Genomic DNA, 27,500 nt, shown 5'->3' on the forward strand with positions numbered 1-27,500 from the left:
CGGATTGCCAGACGGAGAAGCGTGATTGGTCACTCCAGAGAACACGTCTCCACTGCTCTAGAGTCCAGTGGCGGCGCTTTACACCTACTGCACTCCACGCTTTGCACTTGCGCTTAGTGATGTAAGGCTTGGATGCAGCTGCTCAGCCATGGAAACCCATTCCATGAAGCTCTCTACGCTGTTCTTGAGCTGATCTGAAGGCCACATGAAGTTTGGAGGTCTGTAGTGATTGACTCTGCAGAAAGTCGGTGACCTCTGTGCACTATGCCCCTCAGCATCCGCTGACCGCTCTGTCATTTTACGTGGCTGACCACTTCGTGGCTGAGCTGCTGTCGTTCCCAATCGCTTCCACTTTGTTATAATCCCTGACAGTGGACTGTGGAATATTTAGTAGTGAGGAAATTTCACGACTGGACTTGCTGCACAGGTGGCGTCCGATCACGGCACCACGCTGGAATTCACTGAGCTCCTGAGAGCGACCCATTCTTTCACGTATGGCAATATATTGTATTTCAGTGCTCAAAAGATCCAGTACACCGGAATGATTCTGATAATGGCAGAAAATCGCTGACACCCTAAGCAGTACTCTTACATACTGAATATCAAGACTCACACACCATTAATTATTTATAATAATATTCGTAAGTTCAATAACAATTCTAAGCTACATCATGTAAGATTTTACCATATATAACCGCACATATTGCGTGGAAGAACATTTTTGGAACATCAATTGCGCTTCCCCGAGCAGACAAATCAAACTAAGACTATTACTGCATCATTAAAACTAAATTAAGGTAAACTGAGAAGCCAAAATGAAAACCATGCATGTACCAAATCTGATTTCTCACAGAAATTAACAGCAGGTCGAGTGGATTTCCCAGCAACTGAGCAACTGATGTGATCGCAAGAAAGAAATCAGATCTATTTTTAAGTTGTCACTACAAGCAAGGCCCTTTCTCACTGATCATTTAACACCGCTGGGAATCACATCCTGTTCCAAATGCGGTTCAACGTTCCTTTCCTATTCAGTTATAAATGCTTCTAAGCTCAGCCTGTGAGTGTTTATAATTAGCATTGAAGTGCCTTCAATACACACGCATAGGAAGAGCTTGTAGAGTGCTTTGAGCGCCTCTTTGCTCTCTCCTGTGGGAGGTTATTGTGGAGTGCCATTGACAGACAGTGGCAGCACTACAAAGCTACAGAGTCTTCCAGCACCGTCGCTCCTTTAATTGCCTTAATCATTAAATGAAGCTTAATTAGTGCCACCTCCCCCCTGAGCACACATACACTGCCAACATCTCTCTCCACAGCTACATCCTGCTGGAGAATTTGTACACAGCGCTCTGGAGCAAACTGTTTATCCTCTGCCATTCCTTCCAAACGACTCACTGCAAAACTTTTAAAAATCATTTTCTCCATTTAAGGGCCCAAGATGGACCCATTGTGTTCCTGAGCGCAAAGCGGCCGCTCTCCGGTGCCCGATCAGCCCGAAATATTACGTCTGTGAGCTCCGGCAGTCGTAAAAAAAAAAAAAAAAAAAAACAAGAGAAGAGGGGGAGGGTGGCGTCGGAAACGTTATTGCGTGGAATGAATGTGAGAAACGATCAGACGGGATTGTGACCACAGTTCATTAGCTCTAACGGACATTTCCCAGCGTTCATAACGGCCTCTGTGTTCTAATTCACCTCCAGTCAATAATTAGCAGTCCACAAATAAACCCGCGCAATTACAGGGATACATCTTTAGGCCTGCGGAGGGGCCTCCGGACCGGACGCTGGAGCCTCTCGGACGCCGTGGAGCACAAAGCCGTGCAAACGGTGGGCTGCTGGACGCAGCGGCTGGCCACTAGGCACTGTCAGGGCTAAATGGTTATTGGATGGCCATGCTGATGCACGCTACGAGTCTCCAGTGAACACGCTGCTGTTTGTTTCATTAGCAGTGGAATGAGAGGGAGCAAAGAGCGCAACAAACCACAGCCTGACAGGCCTGAGTGAAGAGAGGAGGCAAGAGCAGAGAGAGAGAGAGGAAACAAAAACAGAGACACATAGTTCTAACCACACACACACACACACACACACACACACACAAAAGCAGTGTGTACCAGCACTACATACCTGCAACTACAAAATAACATAGAAATGGTTTCTGTTACAAATAAACAAGTTTGTGCTTCGTTACAAAAGCAGTGTGTTTTGTCACAACTACACATAAGTAATTAAGTAAGTCAGCCAGTAAATTATGTGGCTTTTAATAAAGAGGATAGTGTGCTCTGTTATAAATGAACCTTCGACTGTGTTTAGGAACAAGGAGCAGTGTTCGGTTCTAAAGCATCATAGTAGCTTCATTACAAATGAAAAAAGTGTGTTTTGTTCCAAATGTTACTGTTTTTTATTATTAATCACTATATTTTGCCATGCTTAATCGCATTTGTCCTATTTACTCAAATGTGACTCTAAATAATTTGTTTTTCTTTCAAAAAGCAGTGCATTGTGTTATAAGCTATATGAGTGGACCAAATGAGCTTCATCAGGACATATGTATTACTAACTTATACAGTCATTTAATAACAGTATTTTCATCTTGTAAACGCAGAGTGCACATTAACATTATTAATTTTTATTAAAATAAAAATCATGCAAAAGAGGGTGAACTAGTTTTAAATTCTCAATGTGTTGTTCTCACTCGTCTAATGAGAGCAGCAGTAGCTGCACGTTTCAAGTCCTCTACAATTACAGTAGCTCACTCTTAGACTGCCGTTATGTTGTATTTTGAGGGGAACTAAAACTTTCCACTTTGCTGTTTGATGCTGATGGCCGCTGAAGGTGTCCTCCCTCACTTAGGTGCCCGCCCTAACGTTACCGATACTGCTGATGTTGCCAGCATCAGAGATGTGTTTGCTTGTAAATGAACTCGACATCGTTCAGTCATAAATTCAGGACAACCATCAATCAAACCATTTAAAAGCTGTGTTTTACCAAGAGTGCTACAGTTGCAGAGTCAGAGCAATAGATTGTGTGATCATTAACGGCATTAATGTATTAAGACATTAACACCAACAACAGCATCATATTTTGTTCTAACTTAATAAAAATGCTGGCATTTTGTTACAAATAAACATGGTAGTGTATTTTGACACAAATGCCACAAACAAAGAAATGAGGAATAACGATGAAACACTCGAGCGTTCAGTGTTTTTTTCAGCGGGTCCTGCAGGCCCCGTGTGCCGACAGCCGACTTTCTGATGAGCTGCATTAGCACATCGGCAGCCCCTCTAATCTCGGCCTCGTCCGTGACCCGCACACTCAGAGACAGACAGAGAAAATGAGGCAGTCACCAAGCAGTGACAGGAACCCACTATTTCTGCCTCCACAACTCTGTCTCTCTCTCTCTCTCTCTCTCACACACACACACACACCCTCAGGGTTGTCGTGGTGACGTGTGTGGGCTTGTTACGTTGCAGTGTGTCGCGGTGTGTGACGGGCAGTCTGAGTGATGGTGGTGTTATTGACAGGGCCACTCCAGTAAGGGTCCATTACAGTCCAGCAGTGACAGCACCGCACATCTCAACAATGACAGCTCAGAGCAGAACACACACTCTGTCTGTCTGGCACACACACACACACACACACATAAGGGAAGGGCCTTAACCCTTAGATGTTGCAGTAAGCGATAACAAAAGCATGGAGTGATCTAATATGAATTCTCACTGAAACAAGTGGAGAAATTCTGTAGAAAGCGCAGATTTTGAGCTTTCAATCCATTTAAATATTATTTAAATTTGATAAAATCTCAAAAAAGATTCACTGGTTTCTGACATTGTATGACTGGTTGGGATTCATAAAAGCACGGCCAGATTTCCTATAAAGATAAAAGCCTCGTGGGGACGTTAATCATCATCAAGGATTAGTGGGGCATTGTGTAGCTACATGGTGTTACATGGGGTGCTACTGCTCTGTCTATCTAACAGCAGTCAGTGGTGAATTGTGAGAGACTTCATTTGAAGCCATAAATGTCCTAAAAATTTTTTTTAAAAATCCACACGTTGGGCTTTCAGTGCAGCTCCTGAAGTCCTAACCAATGTGAGAACTAGCCTGGTTGTATCTACCTACAAACCACAGAGGAAAAAAGTCCTGTGGATCATTTTCTGTTAAGCTTTTCAAGCATTTAACCAAAACTTAACAACGAAATAAAGGAATTAAGAAAATATGCGGGCAGTTTAATTATAAGAAGTACGATGACTCTTTTTTTTTAATATTTCATAGAAGTCATTAGGTCTTCTCTGTAGGCCTAGTGTAACGGTCACAGAGTCGCAGATGAACGTAGATGAAAGACGAAAGTGTTTAATAAAGTTAAATCCTGAGTCGTCACAAAACGGGCAAAACATACACGTAATCCAAGTCCAGGCAAAGTTAAAAAAATCCAATAATACAGGCAAAGTCGAAAAACCATAGACACCATCAAACACAGAAACGCTCAGTAAGTCTCTAAGAACTTTACTTCGCAACGGACAAACTAAAAGCCCAGGCTTAAGTACTCTGTGCTATGAGTCACCTGATGAGCAAGACAGGTGAACCCAGTCAGCAATCAGGAGACTGAGATCTCTGATCGGAGCGATGTGAGGTCTCCTGTGAGCGCTCCATCACGTGATCTCCGAGTATTCTGGGAGATTGAGTCCACTTCCTCCATAGGAGGTCCTGGATGTGGGACACCTAGATGACCTCGCCGACAAAAAGACCTCATTAACACGTGGTCATTTCATGTGCTTTATCTCTGGGGCTGTAAAACCTTTTTACAAAAAAATCAGACCTGACATTTTCAAGATGAGATTTTTCACAAATTCATATTACAGAAGCAAATCTGAATTCTAGAATCAAATCTTACCGCATAACATCTCAGAAGACACCACTGGGGTTGGTGTTTAGTTTGATTTGTGTTGTTAGGATGCTGTAATACTCTTTTCTTATTTGGAGTCAGGATAAGATAATAAACTTAGGAAATGTTGTTCAATAGTAGACACTGTCCTAATTTTAGTCCTAACTCTAGACTTCATAGGGATCAAGGAGCAGGGGGCAGTCGTGGGCTGGAGGTTAGGGATCTGGCCCTGTGTCCGGAAGGTCGCCGGTTCGATCCCCAGTGCTGACAGTCCATGACTGAGGTGTCCTTGAGCAAGACACCTAACCCCCAACTGCTCCCCGGGCGCCGTGGATAGGGCTGCCCACCGCTCCGGGCAAGTGTGCTCACTGCCCCCTAGTGTGTGTGTTCACTAGTTAAGCTAAGTTAACATAACTCAACTCTAGACGTCATACGGATCAAGGAGATAAGATTTCAGAGTTAGGATGTTTCCACAATACTTCCCCACGACTGTAACTTGCTAGGAGTTTAAAAGTAATTAGTATGATTAGTATGATTCATTCTAGTTGGGGGGAAAAAATGCTAATATTGATTATTGAGCACCCTCCTGCTGCTTACACCTACTTTCTGTTGAATTTTCAGTGTTTGTGTTTTTTTTTTTTTTTTTCAACATTAACTATTTTAATAAAAATCTTCAGAGGATATGTCAAGCTCTGGTAAACTCACAGCAAAGAACTTTTTACCATCGCCTGATGGCTTTTTAAGGCCCCATAATAACCTAATGTTTTAACAGTAAAAGTGAACATTATATGTACATATTATTTATTATAATTTAGCAAACTATGTAATTTTGTGTTTCCATAACTTTGCATTACTTGCAAGCTACATTAGTCTTGCTGCTCCTGTGCAAACTTATAGAAGCAAACTTAAGACAACAACCAGGTCTTGGCTGACTGATTACGTTTGGTGTAAGGTGGGAATAGTTTTATTTTATTTATTTATTTATTTATTAATTGAATAACTATTGTTTTAAGCTGCAAGTAGCTTTATGCTATCATTTCCAAAGCAAAGCGTGTGATGCCACAAGCAGAAACACATGCAGTATTGACACACTCGGCTTCCTGCCTCTAATCTTTCCCACAGAAATCCCCCCTGCCAACAAACTCCCCTTGATCCTTTATCACCAGCAAGCGCCAGAGCCATGCTCCCCAAGGGCGGGGAGTTTATTAAGAGAGAATGAGAGAAAGACGGAGAGAGGGAAGACGAGTGACTTGAAAGAGAAGAAAAACTAGCAGGAGGGTCACTGCGGCCCCCGTGGGACTGGAGTCTCCGGCTTGTCATCCAGTGAGCAGCCGCGGAAAACATCGATATCAGCCTGCTGGAGCACAGTCTCCGGCGGAGTGTGTGTGTGTGTGTGTGTGTCTCGATAGCAGCCTGTGGAAAGAGTCTCTAGCGGACCCTCGCTCATTCTCTCAGTATTGACAAGCCAGCCAGATCAATACTGTACTCACCATTAACAAGCTGCCTGAGGGCCTGAGAGAGAGAGAGAGAGAGAGAGAGAGAGAGAGAGAGAGAGAGAGAGAGAGAGAGAGAGAGAGAATGAAGGGAATGACAAGACAGTAAAATAAAAAAAAGAAGAGAGGGTGAAGGGACAGAAAAAAGAAAAGAGGATGAAGAGAGGAAGTGTATGAAGGGATAAAGCGTCTCTTTCTCTCTATGCATCCCTTCATACACCCCCTCTCTTTATCCAGAGATAAAGAGAGAGAGAGAGAGAGAGAGAATAGAGAGAGAGAGAGAGAGAGAGAGAGAGAGAGAGAATAGAGAGAGAGAGAGAGAGAGAGAGAGAGAGAGAGAGAGAGAATAGAGAGAGAGAGAGAGATAGAGAGAGTGAGCGTGAGTAAAGTGAGCGAGCGAGAGAGCAAAAGAACGAGAGAGCGAGATGGTCCCTGAGCTGTCCAGCAGAGACATGCGAATCAGCCAAAGGCCAGATGATGAGGTCAAAGGTCAAAGCCACTAGTGCGATGGTGACAGACTAGAGGGCACAGATCAGCCTGACTACACATGTTTACACACTGCAGAGCCAGCAGAGACACACACACACACACACACACACACACACACACACACACACACACACACACACACACCACACTACTACGGAAGTGAGATGGCAGATAGAGGCATATTCTAAACTGTCACTTTATTAGAAACCCTTACCTTATTCTTCCCCCTTACTGGCCACTTTATTAGAAACCCTCACCTTATTCTTCACCTTATTGGCCACTTTACTAGAAACCCGTACCTTGCTCTTCACCTTATTGGCCACTATATTAGAAACCCTCACCTTATTCTTCACCTTATTGGCCACTTTACTAGAAACCCTCACCTTAATCTTCCCCCTTACTGGCCACTTTATTAGAAACCCCTACCTCTTTCCTCTCACGCAAATCTAAAAACAGTCTAATCTGAAGATTCTAAATTGACTAAGAGCTATATAGCCCTGAAAATGAAGTTTAAAATTACTACCCAGAACGCCTCATATTCATAAAATCAGTGAACAAATCTTGCTGACTCTTGGCCATATATCATTGGTCAGATTCTAACCAAAGGACCAATGTTTTCCAGTTATTATTTGAGTGGTGGATCATTCTCAGCACAGCAGTGACACAGTAGTATTTGCGGAGCTGGCAAGGGTGTATCAGACACAGCTGTGTTGCTGGGGTTTTTACACATTATGCACCCTCTTTTCACTGTAAACAGTGGAGCCTGGAGCAGTACAAAAGTGAAACTGTATCTTTCAGCTCATGATAACGCAATCTTGGCAGAGCTGGTGTAGGGGTGCATATACTGGTGTAAGAGTGTGTGTGTGTGTGTGTATGCAGGTGCAGAGCTGCATGAGTAGGTCTAAGGGTTTGTGTGCTGGTGTAGGGGTGTGTGCAATAGTGAAGGGGCATGTGTATATGCTGTATATGAGAAGTATATGCTCTTGTAGAGATTTATATGCTAGTGTACTAGTACATTTAAATGTGTATGCGTGCTGATGTAGGGGGTGTATGTGTGTGTGCCAGAGTAGAGGTGTGCCTGCTGGTGTAGAGGTGCGCATGCAGGGTGTGTGCTTGTGTAGAGGTGTGCTGGTATATAGCCGTGTGTGTGTACTGGCATGGGTGTGTGTATATGTGTGCTGGTGTTAGGATGTGTGTGGTGGGATAGAGGTGCGTGTGCTGGTGTACAGTTGCACGTACTACTGAAGACGTGCATATCGCTGCTGTCGGAAGAAAATCTTGTATCTCCAAAATAGTAACTTTACAGGAGAAGGAAAAAACATACTTCACTGTCAATGTAAGTCAATGGAACCAGAATTTTTCCCATGTCATTTTGGGTAATTTCTATTAGGGCATTCATCATAACATTTACAAACAATGTGAAGAGTAACAGATACTTTCAAATTATGTCAAAAACTGAAAAATGCCAACAGCAACGATATGCTGGTGTAGAGGTGCATGTGTTGGTATAGTGTTTGCTACAGTGGTGTGCATGGTTTGTACATGTGCTGGTTGGGGTGTGTGTTAGTATAGGTGCACATGTGCTGGCACAGGGGTGCTACTGTAGTGACGTGTGCTGGTGTAGGGGTGTGTGTGTGTGCGTCAGTATAGGGGTGTGTGTGCTGGTAAATGGTTTATGTACTGGTGTAGACCTCATATATTGTAAGACAGTCAGTAGCTGTGCTGAAGGATTTTAGCTAAAAGCTCACTTATTTAAAACCTATAATAAACATAGTGAAACAGTGTGAAACAGAGCTGATACATCCACCTACAATGTGGATCTGTGTCTATGTTATGAATTTGTTATGGTCAGTATAGCCAGAAATCTGTTCTGTTTTTTTTTTTTTTTACTTGGTTGCTTATTAACTCTAGCTAGCTTTAATTAACTTTAGGATTAGGTGAGGTAAAGAAAAGAGGCTAGGCTAAGAGAAAGAAGCTGAAGGAGACTCACAGGACCGTAGAAGCAGATCTGATGGAGGTTAGTGATCAAGAGGAAAGTGAGGGAATGCTGTATGAGCTTTCGGGTTAAAATTAACGCTGGATTTCATTTAACTTAGAAAGTATATGTTGCCGTGACCATGAAATTCTGTCACCTAGCTTATAAAACATGCCTACAGTAAAATCACACTGTTTCTGCACTGCACTGAGGCTGAGCTGATCCATAATCTTTGTGTTTGAATAATATATTTAGGACCTCGCAGCTGGTCTACGAGAGAGGAGAGAGCATTGCTCGACTTCAGTACCTTTGCTTGATCTGTGCCTGCTGGCGTGGATAGATACAGTGTTTGTTACTCGAGCTTTGTGCTTAATAAAAACTACAAAGAGACAGATCTACTGTGTGTCAATTTGACTGAATAACCTTTCTTTGATATACTTAACACATAAACTTTGTGGGGCCATTAAAAAATGATCTTTGAGAACTAAGTTCAGGCTTAGTCACCTATCCATAAACCTCTAGCGTGGGGGGGGGGGGGGGGGGGGTTGTGTGAGTAGGGCTGTGAGTGCTAGGTAGGGGTGTGTGTATCTGTGTTTGAGTGTGTGTACCTGCTGCTGTAGAATCAGTCGTACACGATCCATCCAATCCTCACTTACTCCTTCATCACAGTCTTCCTCCTGCACAACACACACATTTTAACATGCAATATTGATTTTCTTGCTTTTTTGCAAACCAATCTAAAAAAAGTGACAAAGGTTAAATGCAAATAAAAAAAGAAAGTACTGACTTAGAAATCTACTTTGACCTGTATATGAATGAAAATAGCATAAAGACACGATAAGTTTTATATTATCAACCTCATTATTGCTTATTTTTGGTACATACACACTATAGGGCAAAAAGTATGTAGATACCTGACCATCAGACCTACATGGGCTTGCTGGATATTCCATCCAAAACCATGGCCATTAATATGGTGTTACCCCCTCTTTGAGACTACAACAGCCTCCACTCTTCTGGGAAACTTTACACAAGATTTTGGAGAATGTTGGAATTTGTGCCCATACAGTCAAGATCATCAAGTCTCGGTTCAAGTCCCATATCAGTACAACTGAGTCTTAAGTCGAGTTCCAAGTGAAGAGTCCTAAACAAGTCAGTCTGCACTGAATAATGGTAACAGTGCTGAAGTCTTTTAATGACAGTGTGCTAGTAGTGTGTGGCTGTATATTTTTACCCTTCCAACTAAAACGCAAAATCCATGGTACACAGATAACCACCCTCTTAAAAAGGATGGTTCTACAAGGCTTTTTAGTAAAGAAAATGGTTCTAAAAAGAACCACGAACACTTGAATCCTTTGTACAATTAAAGTGTTCTTTATTTGAGCTCTAATGCTTTGACATCCAAAATAAAATAAATTGAGCACAAGCGCAGTAAATCTGACGATACTGCTGTGTATTTACGATAGGAAACGAATCCATTCACATGATAAATAAACAACTGTAGCAGTCTGCAGGCAGGCGCCTCCCCACATTTCATCTACTTCGTGCCTCGAGGCTTTCCGAGTCTTAAGGCTGGAGTCCGAGTCACTGGTGTTCAAGTCAAAGTCGAGTTGCAAGTCTTTTTTTGAGTCAAGTCTCAAGTCATCTAATTTGCAATTCGAGTCGGACTCGAGTCCAAGTCATATGACATAAAAGTCCACGCTTCTGGATCTAACAGGGTAGATGTTTCATAAGCTGGATTGTGGCATCCTATGACAGACACCGAACTCTTCAGTATGACTCATTCTACTGCCAATGTTTGTCTATGGAGACTGCATGGCTGTGTGCTTGATTTCATACACCTGTTGTCAATAGATGTGGCTGAAACACCTGAACGTAACAACTAGAAGTGGTCCCTACATAATTTGGCCATACAGTATACGTTCATTCTGAAATAGATGACTACAACACACTCCAAAGAAAAACTGGGACGGGCTAAAAGTTAATGTTCCTCAGCGAGGGACGGCAAGGGTTTTAGGTATTTCAACCTCTATGGTGCAGGTCATCAACTGATTCAAGGAATCCAAAGAAATTTCCGTGTGTAATTAAATGCCTGTGATCTCTGACCCCTAAGATGGAAAGTGGGAATGCTTTGACAAACACTGTCCGTTGCTACATCCACAGATGCATGTTAAGCCTGTACTATGCACAGTGGACGTCATACGTCAACAGCGTTCAGAAACGCTGCCGACTTCTCAGAACTTGAGCTCATCTGCAGTTTCCATTGATACACAGTGTAAATGTGTTTTGTGGTCTGATGAGTCAACATTTCATATTATTTATAGAGATAATGCACATCTTGTTCTAAAGATGCCAAAGAAGGAAAGGACCATCCAGATCATTACTAGTGTAAAGTTCAAAGCCATGCTCTCATGTTATGGGGCGTTCATCAGTGGATAGTACATCTATGAAAGCATCATTAACGCTGAACACATTTCAGAGCAACATACGCTGCTTTTTATACACCATCTTTTTCAGGGATGTCCATAGTTATTTCAAAATGAAAACAGCAAGCCACTTTCTACATGTGTTACAAAAACACGGCAGCATAATTGGAGAGTGCTGTTAAAAGGAAAAGTCATGTAACACAGTAGTAAACATGCCCCCGTCCCAAGTTTTCTGGAACATGCTGCAGGCATCAAATTTGTAATGAGCGCCTGTTTAAAAGAAACAATGATGTTCATAAAATGCCACATATAATATTGTGTTTTTGTATTGTTTTATTATTTAATGTGGGTCACACAGAATTTACTGATCGCTGTTTTCTGAGTTTATTGGCATTTCACACAGTCACACTGTCCCAGCTTTTCTGTGATTTAGTTTGTAGCTTCTTTCTTACTTCTTTGTCTTTTAGACATTCTCTTTTAAAAGTCTTGTTATTTCTTCTTTTTTCATTCTTGAACTATTAAATGTTTGTGAAATATCACTACTACTGATAAGTGCAATATTGGCAATACTACTATTATTAATAATAATTCTAATCAAAATTATAACAACACTGCAACAACTACCACTACCGGTGGTAATAATAACAATACTTACACTAACAATACTATTACTACTAGCATTAATAATAAATCGCACCTCGTCTGTGTCCAGCATACTGGCAAGGTCAGTTTGGGTCAGGTTGAGAATGGAAGCAGCAATGGACTGGGCTTTTTGCATAGAGCTTTTGGATACTCCTCTATCCGCTCTCTCTCTTTTCTTCCTCTCCCTCTTCCTCTTCCTTAGCTTTGCTCTGGTCTCCTGCACCTCTCGAGCCACCTCCACTACCAGCGCCTGGGAAAGAATGAAAAAGGAGGAGGGGTGGTTGAGTTACATTTATATTTACATAATTATCAACATTTATACAGTGCCAAAACCACAACAGCAAGTCAATTTGATATTACTTAACAAGTTAACATGGCTTAACAACTCAATATGGTCAAGGTGAGTGCTGTTAAAAGGAAAGGTGATGTAACACAGTGGTAAACACGCCCCTGTCCCAACTTCTTTGGAAAGTGTTGCAGGCATCAAATTCAAAATGAGTGAATATTTGCAAAATACAAAGTTTATCCGTTTGAACATTAAGTATCTTGTCTTTGTAGTGTATTCAGTTGAATATCGGTTGAAAAGGATTTGCAATTCATCGTATTCTGTTTTTATTTATGTTCTACAGAATGTCCCAACTTCACTGGAATTGGGGTTATACATCAGCCTCATAGCTTCCGTGACAAAACCATACAGTGAACTTCAGACACCAAATATGTTCTGCCTGTTGATTAGATTTGTGGAAAGATAAAACTGGATAAATTCAATGTTTTGCTGAACTACGTCTTAAATGCTTTATAACCAAATAAACAAGTATGTTAGTGTATACAATCAAATGGCAGGAGGCAAACCCCGAGACACTTCTTGAAGGTTGTGAGCGATACTGCAGGACGAAGCTTTTGGATCCCCGTGTAAGAAGTTATTAAGATCTTGCTTCTGGAGCCATTTCTTCTGATATTCGAAGACTGAATGGGAATATGTGTCTGGAGTCTCTGACGCCAAGTGTGTTAAAAGTTTAAAGGCCCTCAAGTTGATGTGGAACAGAACTGCATATCAGGAAGAGAGCTGCTGAAAAATGCTAACTTTCATTTATTTATTTGCTTTTTCATACCTCCTTCAGTCACAGCACCAAGAGGGTAAATAATTGAGCAAAGCAGAGCTGTTAAAAATGGTAGCACAGAGGAGAAGGTTCATTAAAATAAAAATAAAAAATAAATTCATGCTGGTCCAAGACCAGTTTTGGGTTTTGATTATTACCAGACAGGATTAGGGCTCGGCTGCGGACGCTGCTCTCAGGACAGTTCTTAAGAGGGCGTTTTAGAGCCAGGAGCGGAGGGGAATCGGGCCGCAGAGGAGAGAGCTGAACGCAAGCAGCCGCTAAATACAGAGACAATTAAAGCTTAAAGCTGCCACTGTACATGAGAAAGTCAATAAAGTAAACTCCCCTCTGCTTCATTTTGAGCTTATTGATCGCTGCAATAATCTCTCGTATCATTCCCCCTTAAGCTTTCTGAAAATCTGACCTTGGAATGGACAGCCTGAGGAGAGAATGTGTGCACACACAGGCACAATACACACACACTTACATATACAGCACACTATATATACATATCTAGTTGTATGCAAAAGTCTCGGAGCCCCTGGCTCACACATTCCACGTTTTATTGACTGGACTGAAAATAACTGCATGTCCTCTACTGAGAACACACTTCTGCACATTTTAACTCACAATTACTGTTTATCTGCTGAATTAAAGATATTGGAAAAAAAGTAAACAACATAAAATGTGGCTGGTTCAAAAATTACGACACATTTTGTATATAATTTCTCCAGTATGTTAAACTTAGCAAATAAAAAGAAATTGTGGACAATTATTCGCAGAACCTGGATGAAGAGCCCCCTCTCTGATGTTCTAAAATGTTCTCCCCTGATAAAATCGGGCCAAGTCCATCTATAGCTTGGTCTGATTAATCCCAGCATTTCATCTGGATCACTGTATTCTCAGGATTGATTCCCAAAGTTGGAAGTTTTTTGAAAGGATTTTGTCTTATGAAGTGAAAAAGATAAAAGTTGAAAGCTACTGTGTAAGTTACTTTGTGTAAGTTGTTATTTCTGTTACAGCAATAACAATAATACAGCAGCAACAACAACAATAATATGAATTTATACAACATAATTAAGCAGGTAATATAATTACAATAACTATTTAATTAATGAACAGAACAGTTCATTATTAGAGTAATACCATTTTGTTTTTAAATCCATTTTTAAAGACTTTTTAAAGGGTCCATGGGAACCTAGTAAAATAACACACATCTACCAGCTTACTCTGACAATAAAGTCAATACAATTCCTTCTTGACTGATGAAAACACATACTCTTAAAAAAAAACAAAAAAACAAAACACTGGATATTATATGAAATAATATGCAATCAAACAAGTCTTCATTAGGCTTCAGAGGTAAGTGCAGGATTACACCGGGACTGCAGTTTGACTCTCCTGCTCACAAACATTATTAAGACTCAGCTGTGGGATCAGCTGCTAAAGACGCTTCTGTTTTCTGTTTCGCTTCAGTGTAAACCCTCATTAACAGTCAGCACTGAGTAATAAAACGTGTTTTCAAAACAGACTGGGACCAATGTGGAGTGCACGATACACACGAACACAGCATTTAAAATTTACGCAGTTTCAGTAGTGAGAAGTGAGTAATGTCCATAAGACATCCCCCATTTTGTAGACACAGTATTTTAATTACAGGGTCACCAATTACAACTTAAAATTTCACCAGGTGCTAGTTAAATGTAAAAAATGTAATCACTTAAAAAAGCAAAAAGACTAAAACTGTACTAAATCAACTCAATTCAAATTTATTTTAAAAATTATACACACGTTTATAAATGGGTGAAAATTTGATCTAACAAGTAGTGGCGCTAATGTTTACATACAGGAATTTAAGTTCAGTTAAGTGATACTTTTTTGATCCCACAAACGGGGAAATTCCACCTCCGCATTTAACCCATCCATGAAGTGAAACACCACATACACACTAGTGAACACACACACTAGGGGGCAGTGAGCACACTCGCGCGGAGCGGTGGGCAGCCCTATCCACGGCACCCGGGGAGCAGTTGGGGGTTAGGTGTCTTGCTCAAGGACACCTCAGTCATGGACTGTCGGCCCTGAGGATCGAACCAGCAACCTTCTGGTCACAGGGCCAGATCCCTAACCTCCAGCCCACGACTGCCCCCAAATGGCAACACCTGCAATTAGAATTTCCATACTGCTGTAATGGATAAAAGTATTGGAAAACCTACAAATTACACCTAAAGGTGCTTTGACATGCCATTCTGAATCCATAGGGCATTAATATGGAATTGGCCCCCTTTTCCCACTCTTCTGGGAAGCTTTCTACAAGATTTTGGAATGTGTCTGTGGGATTTTTGGCCTATTCATCCAGAAAAGCATTTGTGAGGTCAGACACTGAAGTAGGACGAGAGGACCTGGCTCGCAATCTTCATACTCGTTTATCCTAAAAGAGCTGGAACAAAGGGGCCTAGGCCAGCCCATAGCATTATCCCTCCTCCACCAAACTTTAGAGCTGGCACAATGTAGTAAGGCAGAAAATGTTCTACTGGCATTCGCCAAACCCAGACTCATCCATCAGACTGCCAGACAGAGAAGCATGATTTATCCAGAGAATGTGTTTCCACGGCTTCAGGACCCGGTGGCGGCGTGCTTTGCACCACTCTATTCAACACTTGCCGTTTGCTTGGTGGTGCAAGGCTTGCAAGCAGCTGCTCCACCATGGAAACCCATGAGATGAAGCTCCCGGTGCACAGTTTCTGTGCTGATATTAATTACAGGGGAGGTTTGGAAGTCAGGAGTTACTGAGTCAGCAGATTGATTGTTGGTGACACTATGCGCCTCAGCCCTCAGCAAGCCCAATCTGTAAAGTTACGTGGTCTGATAATTAACGGCTGAGTTGCTGTGATTCATAAACCACTCACAGCTGATCGTGGAATATATAGGAGGAAAGACATTTCGTGAACTTGTTGCTACGGTGGCATCCTATTATAGTACCATGCTGGAATTTATTGAGCCCCTTAGAACGACCCATTCTTTCATAAATGTTTGTAAAGGCAGACTGCACGGCTAGTTACTTGATTTTATACAACGAGACACAATGTGGCAATGACACTGAATTAAATACTTTCAATTCAATAATTAAGAGGTGTGTCCCAATACTTTTGCCCATATGGTGTATGTTATACAGTTGTATGAAAAGGTTGTGGAACCCCTGGCCAAATGGAGACGGGCCTTGCAGAAACTGGCATTATTGTAGAGGTGTGTTGTTGCATGTTTTGACATTTATGGCACAAGCTGACGGTCTATATCTAAAACAAGTAGTTAACTAATGACGAAATGCGAAAGTGTTCCTTATTGACAATTCTTTTTTTGCACTTTTATATGGTACTGTAAAGCATTTGTATAAAATCTTAAACCTTGGGAACATAAATATATGACTAAACCCTTTTGACCTATAGAATAAAGAATAAAAAGCACATAGTTCAACTTGCTGGTGCGCAGAAAAACATCCGTCACAAGAGACCACACAAACACACTCTCGGAGCAAAGCGTGTTAATTATGATAAACAAAAACGATCCGATTGAATTAACAATTCAAATGAAGCATGTTTACAGTGGCCCTGCATGCCCCTCATGCCCCTCATCCCCCCCCCCCCCCCCCCCCCCCCCCCCCCCCCCACACACACACACACAGCTGCACTCCAACACAGTACATATCAGCGCTGTCCTCAAGCATCACCTGCTCTTCACATTGTGCAAATGTTCATGATGAATGGACCAATAGAAAAACAGCTTGGAATAAAACCACATTACATTAACTTACATTACTTTGCACTCTCTTGTACTGTTACCATGTTTGGATATACTTGTTTTCCTTTGGACAGTAACGATATACATATTAATCTGATGAGTTGCCTGATGTGTTATTGTCACGTTTCTGTACCATTTAAATGGCATTGCAAAAATAAATAATTAATTGCAGTTATCTCATGAATTATATTTACAGTGCTGGTTATTTATTAAATCTCTATTCAAAATGACAATTAAGTTATTCATTTTTCAATTATTCACATTTAACAGAAATTACACACAAGCCTGCATCAATAAATATAACATTAATCTATCAGTATTTAAACTGTCCGCTCTTTATTTTTATGCACTCTGCTGACTGATTTGATTGATTCTTTTATTGCCACATGACATGTCGGTGGTAACTGTATCCAGTAATTGCATCAAGATGTAATTTAACTCCTGCCCTGTGATGGACTGGCGACCTGTCCAGGGTGTTTCCTGCCTTTCGACCAGTGACCACTGGTATAGGCTCCCGCAACCCCCACAAGCCAGAAGGATAAGCGACTTAGATAGTGTGTGTGTGTGTGTGTGTTTGTGTAATTTAACTGTGTTGTAGTACAATATACAAACACACAATGTAACACATGCAATACACACATAAACAATAAATAATACAGCATTTAGTACAACAGAGTCTGCACTGTGGCCGCCACTTTAACACTTCCATCCTTCCAATCTTAAAATGAACCAACGGCGTCCTCCCAATAAAAGCTGTTCCCAAAGGCGTCGGTGACATTGCTCCCTTTCATAGAGATGTAGCAGACCACCAAAACTGTCCCTTTTATATAAACAGTACTTAAAGCTCTGAGACAGAGGAGAAAATCAAGCTCTACTCTTGGCTCAGATTTGAAAAGATTCACAGGTATTTCTGTTGAAACTCCTCCAGTGTGAGTCTAAACAGACGTGTAGCTGTCCAGGAGCTGCTCTTCAAAAACAGAAAACGACAACAAATCTGCACTAGAACACTGAAAACTGAACATCTGAGATGTTAAGAAAGGATTTATGGACTGATGAGTTTACATCTGTAACTAGAACTACTACTACTACTGTACTGTATTACTACTGTACTAGGCTTCTGAGAAGCATAAAAATGCAACCAACTTCTAAGAACTGAAGAGGTGTTTGTAAGAAGTGTGCAAAATGTGCCTGTAGGCTTCTTTGAAAAAGCAACTCTCTAGAAAAGAACAGAAGCTCTTTCTTTAAATAAAAGCTGCAGTCAAACATGGTGAGGCTACTGTGTCATGTTCCTTTTTTTCCTGATGCTGAAAATCGAATAACTTGCACATAACGTCCGTTTTGACGGTAAATTAAATAAACGAAAGGGTGATCTCTGAATTCTGCATTTGCAGTGTTTGTCTATTTCCGTTTCCAAAGGATGGTTTTCCTTTCCAAGACAGTACACACAACAATAACTTATCAACAAATTCAAATCATAATAAAGTATATCCTCTGATTGTGTCAATAAATGGGAAATAATTCATACACAACTGGTGTGCTTTTGCTCTCGCCAGCAATAACTGCGACTTCCAGTAGTACCCACAGCAAGGTGCATCAGCATAATCAGCCCGAGCCCTTCTTCATCGTGCCTCCACAGCACATGGCTGGGGTTTCAGCACATCCGCCTGAGCTCTCACAGCCCTGAGGGCTTAGCATGGCTGGGACGCTTCCATCAATGTCTCATCAATACCTGCCACTGTAATCTCCACAGGAATACCTCCGAGGAGCTTAATCAAACAGCCTGCATCTCTTACCAAACCAGTAATTGTACTTCATACATAATGTTAAATCTGAACATTGGTTGTTTTGCACACACAGCAGTGCAATGTGTTACCTGTAATGCTTTACGTGAATAGCTACAACACCTGAAGTTAGTTAGTTAAGCAGTTAGTGCAGAGTGCTATATATAGAGTTACAGCACCTGCAGTGTTTTACCTATACAGTTCCAGCACCTGCAGTGTTTTACCTATACAGTTCCAGCACCTGCAGTGATTTACCTATACAGTTCCAGCACCTGCAGTGTTTTACCTATACAGTTACAGCACCTGCAGTGTTTTACCTATACAGTTCCAGCACCTGCAGTGATTTACCTATACAGTTCCAGCACCTGCAGTGTTTTACCTATACAGTTACAGCACCTGCAGTGTTTTACCTGTACAGTTCCAGCACCTGCAGTGTTTTACCTGTACAGTTACAGCACCTGCAGTGTTTTACCTGTACAGTTACAGCACCTGCAGTGTTTTACCTGTACAGTTACAGCACCTGCAGTGTTTTACCTATACAGTTACAGCACCTGCAGTGTTTTACCTGTACAGTTACAGCACCTGCAGTGTTTTACCTATACAGTTACAGCACCTGCAGTGTTTTACCTATACAGTTACAGCACCTGTAGTGTTTTACCTATACAGTTACAGCACCTGCAGTGTTTTACCTATACAGTTCCAGCACCTGCAGTGTTTTACCTATACAGTTACAGCACCTGCAGTGTTTTACCTATACAGTTACAGCACCTGCAGTGTTTTACCTATACAGTTACAGCACCTGCAGTGTTTTACCTATACAGTTACAGCACCTGCAGTGTTTTACCTATACAGTTCCAGCACCTGCAGTGATTTACCTATACAGTTCCAGCACCTGCAGTGTTTTACCTATACAGTTCCAGCACCTGCAGTGTTTTACCTATACAGTTCCAGCACCTGCAGTGTTTTACCTATACAGTTACAGCACCTGCAGTGTTTTACCTATACAGTTCCAGCACCTGCAGTGATTTACCTATACAGTTCCAGCACCTGCAGTGTTTACCTATACAGTTCCAGCACCTGCAGTGATTTACCTATACAGTTCCAGCACCTGCAGTGTTTTACCTATACAGTTACAGCACCTGCAGTGTTTTACCTATACAGTTACAGCACCTGCAGTGTTTTACCTATACAGTTACAGCACCTGCAGTGTTTACCTGTACAGTTACAGCACCTGCAGTGTTTTACCTATACAGTTACAGCACCTGCAGTGTTTTACCTATACAGTTACAGCACCTGCAGTGTTTTACCTATACAGTTACAGCACCTGCAGTGTTTTACCTATACAGTTCCAGCACCTGCAGTGTTTTACCTATACAGTTACAGCACCTGCAGTGTTTTACCTATACAGTTCCAGCACCTGCAGTGTTTTACCTATACAGTTACAGCACCTGCAGTGTTTTACCTATACAGTTACAGCACCTGCAGTGTTTTACCTATACAGTTACAGCACCTGCAGTGTTTTACCTATACAGTTACAGCACCTGTAGTGTGTCACCTGTACAGTTACAGCACCTGCAGTGTTTTACCTATACAGTTCCAGCACCTGCAGTGTTTTACCTATACAGTTACAGCACCTGCAGTGTTTTACCTATACAGTTACAGCACCTGCAGTGTTTTACCTATACAGTTACAGCACCTGCAGTGTTTACCTATACAGTTCCAGCACCTGCAGTGTTTTACCTATACAGTTACAGCACCTGCAGTGTTTTACCTATACAGTTCCAGCACCTGCAGTGTTTTACCTATACAGTTCCAGCACCTGCAGTGTTTTACCTATACAGTTACAGCACCTGCAGTGTTTTACCTATACAGTTACAGCACCTGCAGTGTTTTACCTATACAGTTACAGCACCTGCAGTGTTTTACCTATACAGTTACAGCACCTGCAGTGTTTTACCTATACAGTTACAGCACCTGCAGTGTTTTACCTATACAGTTACAGCACCTGCAGTGTTTTACCTATACAGTTACAGCACCTGCAGTGTTTTACCTGTACAGTTACAGCACCTGCAGTGTTTTACCTATACAGTTACAGCACCTGCAGTGTTTTACCTATACAGTTACAGCACCTGCAGTGTTTTACCTATACAGTTACAGCACCTGCAGTGTGTCACCTGTACAGTTCCAGCACCTGCAGTGTTTTACCTATACAGTTACAGCACCTGCAGTGTTTTACCTATACAGTTACAGCACCTGCAGTGTTTTACCTATACAGTTCCAGCACCTGCAGTGTTTTACCTATACAGTTCCAGCACCTGCAGTGTTTTACCTATACAGTTCCAGCACCTGCAGTGTTTTACCTATACAGTTCCAGCACCTGCAGTGTTTACCTATACAGTTACAGCACCTGCAGTGTTTTACCTATACAGTTACAGCACCTGCAGTGTTTTACCTGTACAGTTACAGCACCTGCAGTGTTTTACCTATACAGTTCCAGCACCTGCAGTGTTTTACCTATACAGTTACAGCACCTGCAGTGTTTTACCTATACAGTTACAGCACCTGCAGTGTTTTACCTATACAGTTACAGCACCTGCAGTGTTTTACCTATACAGTTACAGCACCTGCAGTGTTTTACCTATACAGTTCCAGCACCTGCAGTGTTTTACCTATACAGTTCCAGCACCTGCAGTGTTTTACCTATACAGTTACAGCACCTGCAGTGTTTTACCTATACAGTTCCAGCACCTGCAGTGTTTTACCTATACAGTTACAGCACCTGCAGTGTTTTACCTATACAGTTACAGCACCTGCAGTGTTTTACCTGTACAGTTCCAGCACCTGCAGTGTTTTACCTGTACAGTTACAGCACCTGCAGTGTTTTACCTGTACAGTTACAGCACCTGCAGTGTTTTACCTATACAGTTCCAGCACCTGCAGTGTTTTACCTGTACAGTTCCAGCACCTGCAGTGTTTTACTTATACAGTTCCAGCACCTGCAGTGTTTTACTTATACAGTTCCAGCACCTGCAGTGTTTTACCTGTACAGTTCCAGCACCTGCAGTGTTTTACTTATACAGTTCCAGCACCTGCAGTGTTTTACCTATACAGTTACAGCACCTGCAGTGTTTTACCTATACAGTTACAGCACCTGTAGTGTGTTACCTGTACAGTTACAGCACCTGCAGTGTGTTACCTGTACAGTTACAGCACCTGTAGTGTTTTACCTATACAGTTACAGCACCTGCAGTGTTTTACCTATACAGTTACAGCACCTGTAGTGTGTCACCTGTGCAGTTACAGCACCTGTAGTGTTTTACCTATACAGTTACAGCACCTGCAGTGTTTTACCTATACAGTTACAGCACCTGTAGTGTGTCACCTGTGCAGTTACAGCACCTGTATCAAGTTACCTGCCGTTTTAGCACCTGCAGCACATTCCCTGTGTAGTTGTGTAGTACAGCACTGGTGTGTTACCACTACGTTTTCAGTAGTTGCAATGTGTTACCTGAACAGTTATAACACCTGCAATGTGTTACCCCGACAGTGACTTGTACAGTTATAACACTTGCAGTGTGTTAACTGAACAGATTCAGCACCTGCAGTGTATTACCTGTATAGACACACCACCTGTAGAGCTACAACGCCAGCAGCGTGTTACCTGAACACATTTAGCATTTGCAATGTGTTACCTGAACTGATTCACCACCTGCAGTGTATTACCTGTACAGTGACAGCACATGCAGTGTTACCTGTACAGTTACATTACCTACAGTGTATTACCTGTGTGAAGGACCGTAGTTGCTCATGTTGGCACTGTGCTAGGCTGAGTTTGTTCTGCAGCGTCTGTAGGGCATCCGAGTGCTGCTGGGACACGGCCTGCACCTGTACACACACTTTCTCTTCCAGCTCCGCCCGCGACCGCTCACACTCGCCCAACCGCACTTGCATCGCCGCCAACTTCTGATCCTTAACACACGCAAATGTACTCACACATTTTTCAACTGGAGTGTTACAGTATGCAAATTTTTTCAACATGAGACTCGTCGAGCATAATTTAAATACAACATTAAAACATCTATCAAAATAATAAAGATAATAAGGCAGAGTTGTCCAGAACAATATTTTGCATCTATAAAGAATATTGCAGACATCAAACATAAGATATGAAGATAATTAGGCACAATGAGATAAAATGTGTGCCAGTTAATAATCTGTGCTTAATTGGCCTACGATAATTACCAAACATAGCAAATCATTTTCTGCATGGGTAGAAGGAGCATCATTATAACAATTCAGCCAAATTAAACGACTAAATAAATAGGGAAAGGTTACTCAATAATCTGCTATGAGCGCAAGAACGTGCTTCATGTCCAATTTAATTTAGACCAACATCAACTCGTTTGACTGTGTACCAGTGTTAAACGGTGAAGCTTTACTTTTTTCTGTAGATCTTCGCTGAGCTTTTGGCTGGTGGATTCACACTGGTTCTTCTCCTGAGTGGCTACGCTCAGCCTTCTCTTCAGAGAATCAATAAAAGCCTTCCGGTTAGCTGCTTCCTCAGACAGAGTCTTCACCTGACACCAAACAGGAAGTCAACAGCAGGGATTCAGAATGAGGAAAAACACCTGTAAGGGCTTCCAGCTGTTTCAGGGCCGTCAGGGTTCATGCCAGTTCAGTCCAATACAGAGACCGACTCAGATCTTTACTCGGAAACTGTTGTCTAAAACCGAGAACTTCAGCATGTGACTCATTTTTCAACAATTATCTTCTTCTGAACCGGCCTGTGCTCTGATATCTGATTCATAATAAAGGTTCAGCAGTGCTGAGTGTTGCAGTGACAGGTCATCCTTAAAAAAGGTTTTTTTTGGCAAAGTCACCAGTTATATACAGAAACAATTGACAATTTGGATTGTATGAATGAATAAATGGTTCTTTGCATAGTTAAACGGTTCCTCTCTACAATGGGAAACGTCTAGATCTGCAACTAAGCTGCTATTATTACAAATACCTGAACCTTTTTAGGTCCTACATAGACCCTCTAATATAGCTGCTCTATTTAAGATTACTGTCTATTTAAGAATACTTAACAAGGATTGAGGCAAATGTCTAATGATCTGCATCTTGGGGTAACGTGGAAACTAGATTTCTGTATTGTTTTAAAACGTCTTCTAGCAGCTCTGCAGGCTCTACAGACCTTCTTCTCCAGGTCATCAATGAGTGAGTGCCGGCTGCTTTCCGAGTCCTGCAGGATCTTCAGTCGGCTGCGCACGTCCTCCACCAGCTGCCTCTTCATAACCACATCCCTTTCAGCATGACTCAGCCTGCACACACAGGGCAGATATAGACGTGTGATTAGCACGTCTAATCTAGTCTCTACTCTTTTACACTACTCATATTTTTATACACTACCTCATCTATCTCATACAGTCCTGCCCCATACTGTACTGAACCGAGCTATGAATGGTCTATATCTTGGCCTTTTGTACTGTATGGTTAGTAAAAACAGGTCTTTTCCTAAATTATCGCACAGAGGCACTGAAGTTACAAGCTCTTCAAATAAATAAATAAATAAATAAATAAATAAAAGACTATTCATTTGGGTGGGTGGGCCCATAGCACACCCCCCTCCACCCAATTTACTCTGATATAGCATGCACCTACTTGCCTAGCTCTGATCATTAACAATGCCTTCAATGAGAAACAACAAACGGCTGACAATTGAAAGAGAGTGCGTGTTGTATTGGCATTTCAATTCATTTCCACGAATTGTTTTACATCTTAACAATTCCTAGATTTTGATATTGTATGATGGGTGATACATCCGTATATCGTGATACACAACGTGATTTTTTTTTTTTTTTTTGTCAGTTTGTAATTTATTTTTTTTTTTTGCCATATTTGATAATAACCTTTCATCCATTATATAGAATTGCGGTATTCCTTTTACCAAGACGTATTATTTTATTTTTTATTTTATCCCACGCATTTTACTCATGATATCCAGTACCTTTAAGGGGAATTCAAGTCAGAATTCAGAAATGTTCACAGTGGTAGTAATAGGAACCAGAACTCTGAAGCGTGTTTCTGTGAAATGTCTCACAGTAAATTATTACATAAACTGGTTATGACTTCGCTGCCTAATACCTGCCATGCTGTTTAACTATAGTTATGAGTTCATGAGGTTTTTGGTCTAAAACGTATATTTAAAACACAACTTACAAGACGTGAGTAGGTTCTCACTGGGGGTTTTAGTAGAAAATAAATTATATTTATTTTAAATATAATAAATTATATTTATTATATCTATATTGGGGTGTGCAAACCTTGGTTCCTATCAACACCAGTGGATCTGAATATTCAGATCCAGATTTCTTTACAGAAATGAATGTGTCAGATGAAACATTTCGCCTCAAAACACTTTAAATGACAACAAAATAATAAAAAAAAAAATCAATAAACTACACAGCTAAATCAAAAGTAAGGTTCCTTTCTGGAAATGAATTAAAAAATTATAAATAGGCTTGTAATACATTGTTATAGTATCTATCATATAGTCCTTCCTACTTCCGGCGCAGACGCGAGCGGCAGCCTTCCAGCAGTTCCTAAATTTCCTTCGGGATCAATAAAGTATCTATCTATCTATCTATCTATCTATCTATCTATCTATCTATCTATAAGCTATCACAAAGAATGGACTCCAATACTTTATTACTGCCCACTAAAACATCTGATACTGTGATGTATGTGTAAAATATTGTCATATTGAATATTAATGATATTAAGCCCTACTGCAGTGAAATCTCTACATTTTTACTCTTGATACACACTCAGGTGCACAGATACACACAACAAACACTTCCACCAGCTCACAAACAGCTGAGGGTGTGTGTGTTTTGTCGCTACGCTGTAAATGAGGAGCCAGTGCTTTCTTTCTCCAGGTGAACGGCTGTGCCTGCTGTGCAGAGAGCCCAAAGCAAACAGGCTAAATAAATGTGAGCCATCTTATTGGAGTGACATTAACTGAAATGAGAGTGTGGCCTGGGGACCCTGCGCTGGCTCCATAGACTGCAGCATTAATGAGAAAACCCATATTGACCCTGTTTCAGAGGGGATAGTGCACGTCCTCTTGTTGACTTACTGCCACGCTTACCCTCCTCCATCCATCTCTCCATCCCTCTCTCAGGAGAGCTAATGGCAATTAGTGTTATAACATTTATTTTAGAAGACCTCTCTGTTCAAAAAAAAAAAGAAAAGGAAAGAAGCAGATTAAAAAAAAGAATGAGATGTGTGAGCAGAGTGGATGGTAGATAAATATATACAATTCTCTACATACTGTTGGCTTCATACGTACCGAAAGGGTGAATTTATTATTCTGCTGAACGCTGTTCAATGTGCTGCTTCACTTACTACACAGGTGCACTTCGCAATTCCAAAATGTACGTAAACGTAAAGTACTTTGCAACTTTTTTGGATATAACGGGACTTCTAAAAAAAAAAAATCTGGTGTGTATAATGGAAAACACATTTTTGTCTAATAAAGCTGGTATTAATCATAATATAGCATTGATATTTCTCTAATGCTCACTCACAACAATCATAAAAACAATCACCATGAAAAAAAAAATCTTAAAAGTGGCCTGTAATGTGTTCGCAATGAAACTCGTCAATTAGCTTTTTTTTTTTTGCATAACTTGTTAGATCATCCCCAAATAATCAAAGACCACTTAGAATTCTGAGTGAGCTTTGTGTGCGTGTGTGTGTGTGTGTGTGTGTGTGTGTGTGTAGATCTCTGGGAGGGTCTGGTGCCTCGTGCTCCTCTACACACTGGCGTGTTACGCGTTTTGGGTGTTAATGAAACTGTAAGTGTTTGTGCAGCAGGTGTGTGTGTGTGTGTTTTGCTGCAAAAACAAAAGCAGATTAATGATGCATGGAGCCCAAAGACAACAGGCTGCAGATGAAAGCTAGGCCGATATGAATAAGGCAGAGAGCTCAGTGCCGGATATTGACTGACGACATGCTGCTGAGCTTTGAAATTCACTCTGGGTTCCTTTTTTTCCCTTTCGTTCCCAGGCAGGGCAGGAGAGGTGATGTATTTTTTACGGCGTCTAGACACGTCTCTCATTCAAACGAGGGGGAAACTCCAGACATGGACGAGCGAGAGGGACACACACTCAAACATGCTGTGATCAAGCTCGTTACACACACACACACACACACACACACACACACAAGCGCGGCACAACAGGTTACACACAACACAGTCACTTAATACAATTCAAGATGTGGTGAAAAAGGAGAAACATAATACAGAAAACGGGAGAAGAAGAGAGAGGACAGAGAGAGGAAAGAGAGTGAGCAAGGAGACAGAGAAGGGGAAGAAAGAGATGAGAGAAAAAGAAAGAATGAGAGAAAAGAATCAGAGAGAAAGAGAGGGAGATGTGAGGGAGCGAAAGAAGACAGAAAAAAGAAGAGGAAGAAGAGAGAAACAGAGAGCCAGGTGAAAGAGAGAGCGCAAGAGATGGGGAAGAAACAAGTAAAAAGAGATCAAGAGAGAACAGAAAGAGTGAGAAAGAAAAAGTGAAAGAGAAGAAAGTGGAGAAAAAGAGAAAAAAGAGGAGACAAAGAGGAGAAAGGAGAGAGAGAAGCAGAAAGAGAGCACGAGAGAAAAACAACAGAGAAGAGAGAGATTAAGAATAATTCTTTCATTTTACAGAATTCTGTCTTACCATTCAAATTCTGAGATATTTTATTTTTAAGTACTGAAACATTATTTCAATGCAGCACTTTTATATTAGAAAACAAAGTTAAAAGAAACAACTAAAAAACAAAATATGATGTTCATAAGTCCCTGTGTTTTTATGCATGTGAAAAATCACGTTAACGAGGACTAAGTTCAGACTTTCACTAGTGCAACACTG

At 41.2% G+C, this 27,500-nt stretch overlaps 1 protein-coding gene across 4 annotated transcripts in view; it reads right to left on the reverse strand.

Moving 5' to 3' along the window:
• The window catches only part of cntln (centlein, centrosomal protein), a 162,919-nt gene that overhangs the window by 12,006 nt on the left and 123,413 nt on the right, over nt 1-27,500 (reverse strand). For all 4 annotated transcript variants that reach the window (XM_037538265.1, XM_037538264.1, XM_037538263.1 and 1 more), the window contains 5 exons: nt 23,777-23,903; nt 23,019-23,156; nt 22,363-22,548; nt 11,956-12,150; nt 9,441-9,509 (listed from right to left, as the gene is read on the reverse strand). In XM_037538265.1, coding sequence (XP_037394162.1) covers nt 9,441-9,509; nt 11,956-12,150; nt 22,363-22,548; nt 23,019-23,156; nt 23,777-23,903 — 715 coding nt within the window. The remainder of the gene's footprint in view (nt 1-9,440; nt 9,510-11,955; nt 12,151-22,362; nt 22,549-23,018; nt 23,157-23,776; nt 23,904-27,500) is intronic.

Source organism: Pygocentrus nattereri, chromosome 5 (assembly GCF_015220715.1).
Source record: "Pygocentrus nattereri isolate fPygNat1 chromosome 5, fPygNat1.pri, whole genome shotgun sequence".
Classification (NCBI taxonomy): Eukaryota; Metazoa; Chordata; class Actinopteri; order Characiformes; family Serrasalmidae; genus Pygocentrus; species Pygocentrus nattereri.